We start from the raw sequence: 2,500 nt of genomic DNA, 5'->3' as shown, positions 1-2,500 counted from the left end.
GCACAGCAATAACAACAGCATCACAACCATCATCATCACTCCCTCCCTCCCTACACCACGGCACCCCATCACCACCATCACATCAACAACTCCCTCAGAATCGATATAACAACTTGTCCAGGTATCTGGTTACGCCCCCCCCCCCCCCCCTCCCCCGCACCCCACCTCCTAATCTGACATCAATCTGATTTCAATAACCGGCATTATCATCATCCATGACAACGATCCCAGCCAACACAGCATACACAAACAGACGGATCAGTGTCACAGATAACACGCAGTAATATAAGGCCAGTACACAAAGCACGTTCTCCTAGGGATCGATGACGCGACAAGATGCGCTTTTAACAAAGAATGATAATTTGCACTCTCCTTTCATAGCCTTTTATTCGGTCAAGGGGTAGGCGGGGTGGGGGTTGTGAAGGATCATAACACGCTGCTGGTTACAGTCCGAGTGCAGTGACACATCCGTTGGAAACAAACTAAAACTTGAAATTTACTGGGCTTAATTAGGATACAAAACACAAGAGGAAAAAAACTTTGAACCCACTTGGGAAAGGACAGGTTGTGTACTTGGACTCGTAGAGTCTTCAAAGCAAGTGGAGACCGCAGCAGTCACAAGTGCAGTTTTCTGGCTGTTGACTGCTGCTGTCTTCAGCTGCTTTGAAGACTCTACCAGTACACAACTTCTCCTCTCCCAAGTGGTTTCAAAGTTTTTTCCTCTTGTGTTTTGTATCCTGCTTTGAAAGAACCCAGGCAGTCAAACTATTTTTTTTTTATATCCTATACTGGGCTATTGTTTTAGCGCCACATATGAGAGGAGGGTGATGATGGGGATGGGGTGGAGAGGGGGGGGGGGGCAGGGCTTGTTCGTTTGGAGGTGGAAGGGGGATAAGAAAAAGAATGAAGTGATTTCAGTCTGGTATGTCTTGTGTCTCAGAGTCATTTTATATAATCTTTGATTCAAAAGTCTGAAAGACACTTTTCCATTTTTTATGGACAATTTAAGTTGTTTCTTGTATCCTATTAGCACATGACATGTTTCGGTATTAACACACACACACACACACACACACACACACACACACACACACAGACACACACAAAAATCCAACTGTTTACTCTGTGCTCACCATTCTTGCTGAAGTCCAGCTCTTCCAGATGGTCAAGACTTGCAATGGCAGGAGGTATGTTGGTGATTTCGTTGTCGCTGATGCTTAACTTGCGTAATCCATGGCAGTAAAATAATTCCTGCAATGCACAATAACACCACACATGATGCAAACAACCAACCACGCCACATCTCATACTGCAGTGCGAGGTAAGCACAGGCAAACACAACACATCGCCCGTCGATGCACACAAGCACACGCACGCATGTACACACATACACGCACAAACATACACACACAGACACATATACGGAAACAAACACAGACGCACACACAGACACATGTGCGCGCGCAAACGAGTTCGGAAGTTTCTTTTGTTGGTGATTGGTGTCCAGTGTTATTGCGAGGTTCAAAACAGAGAGAGAGGGGGGGAGGAAGTGAGAGGGGGGGGGGAGGGGGAAGGCAGAGAGAGAGGGGGGAGCAGAGAGAGAGGGGGGGAAGCAGAGAGAGAGAGGGGGGGAGGGGGAAGGCAGAGAGGGGGGAAGCAGAGAGAGAGAGGGGGGGAAACCAGAGAGAGAGAGAGGGGAGGGGGAAGGCAGAGAGAGAGAGAGGGGGGGGAAACCAGAGAGAGAGGGGAGGGGGAAGGCAGAGAGAGAGAGGGGGGGGGAACCAGAGAGAGAGGGGGGGGAGGGGGAAGGCAGAGAGAGAGAGGGGGGGGGGAAACCAGAGAGAGAGGGGGGGGGAGGGGGAAGGCAGAGAGAGAGGGGGGGGGGAGGGGGAAGGCAGAGAGAGAGAGGGGGGAGGGGGAAGGCAGAGAGAGAGAAGGCAGAGAGAGAGAGGAGAGGGAAGGCAGAGAGAGGGGGGAGGGGGAAGGCAGAGAGAGAGGGGGGAGGGGGAAGGCAGCGAGAGGGGGGAGGGGGAAGGCAGAGAGAGAGGGGGGGGAGGGGGAAGGCAGAGAGAGAGAAGGCAGAGAGAGAGGGGGGGAGGGGGAAGGCAGAGAGAGAGAGGGGGGAGGGGGAAGGCAGAGAGAGAGGGGGGAGGGGGAAGGCAGAGAGAGGGGGGGAGGGGGAAGGCAGAGAGAGAGAAGGCAGAGAGAGAGAGGAGAGGGAAGGCAGAGAGAGAGGGGGGAGGGGGAAGGCAGAGAGAGGGGGGGGGAGGGGGAAGGCAGAGAGAGAGAGGAGAGGGAAGGCAGAGAGAGGGGGGGGAGGGGGAAGGCAGAGAGAGGGGGGAGGGGGAAGGCAGAGAGAGAGGGGGGGAGGGGGAAGGCAGAGAGAGGGGGGGAGGGGAAGGCAGAGAGAGAGGGGGAGGGGGAAGGCAGAGAGAGAGGGGGGGGAGGGGGAAGGCAGAGAGAGAGGGGGGGGAGGGGGAAGGCAGAGAGAGAGGGGGGG

The 2,500-nt window shown here is 54.2% G+C and overlaps 1 protein-coding gene across 10 annotated transcripts in view; it reads right to left on the bottom strand.

Moving 5' to 3' along the window:
* The window catches only part of LOC143280209 (uncharacterized), a 181,390-nt gene that overhangs the window by 128,369 nt on the left and 50,521 nt on the right, over window positions 1-2,500 (bottom strand). For all 10 annotated transcript variants that reach the window (XM_076584831.1, XM_076584840.1, XM_076584841.1 and 7 more), the window contains one exon: window positions 1,134-1,251. In XM_076584831.1, coding sequence (XP_076440946.1) covers window positions 1,134-1,251 — 118 coding nt within the window. The remainder of the gene's footprint in view (window positions 1-1,133; window positions 1,252-2,500) is intronic.

The sequence above is a fragment of the Babylonia areolata genome, chromosome 3, assembly GCF_041734735.1.
Source record: "Babylonia areolata isolate BAREFJ2019XMU chromosome 3, ASM4173473v1, whole genome shotgun sequence".
Lineage (NCBI taxonomy): Eukaryota > Metazoa > Mollusca > Gastropoda > Neogastropoda > Buccinidae > Babylonia > Babylonia areolata.
The sequence above is the reverse complement of the archived record's forward strand: the minus strand, read 5'-3'. Positions and strand labels throughout refer to the sequence as shown.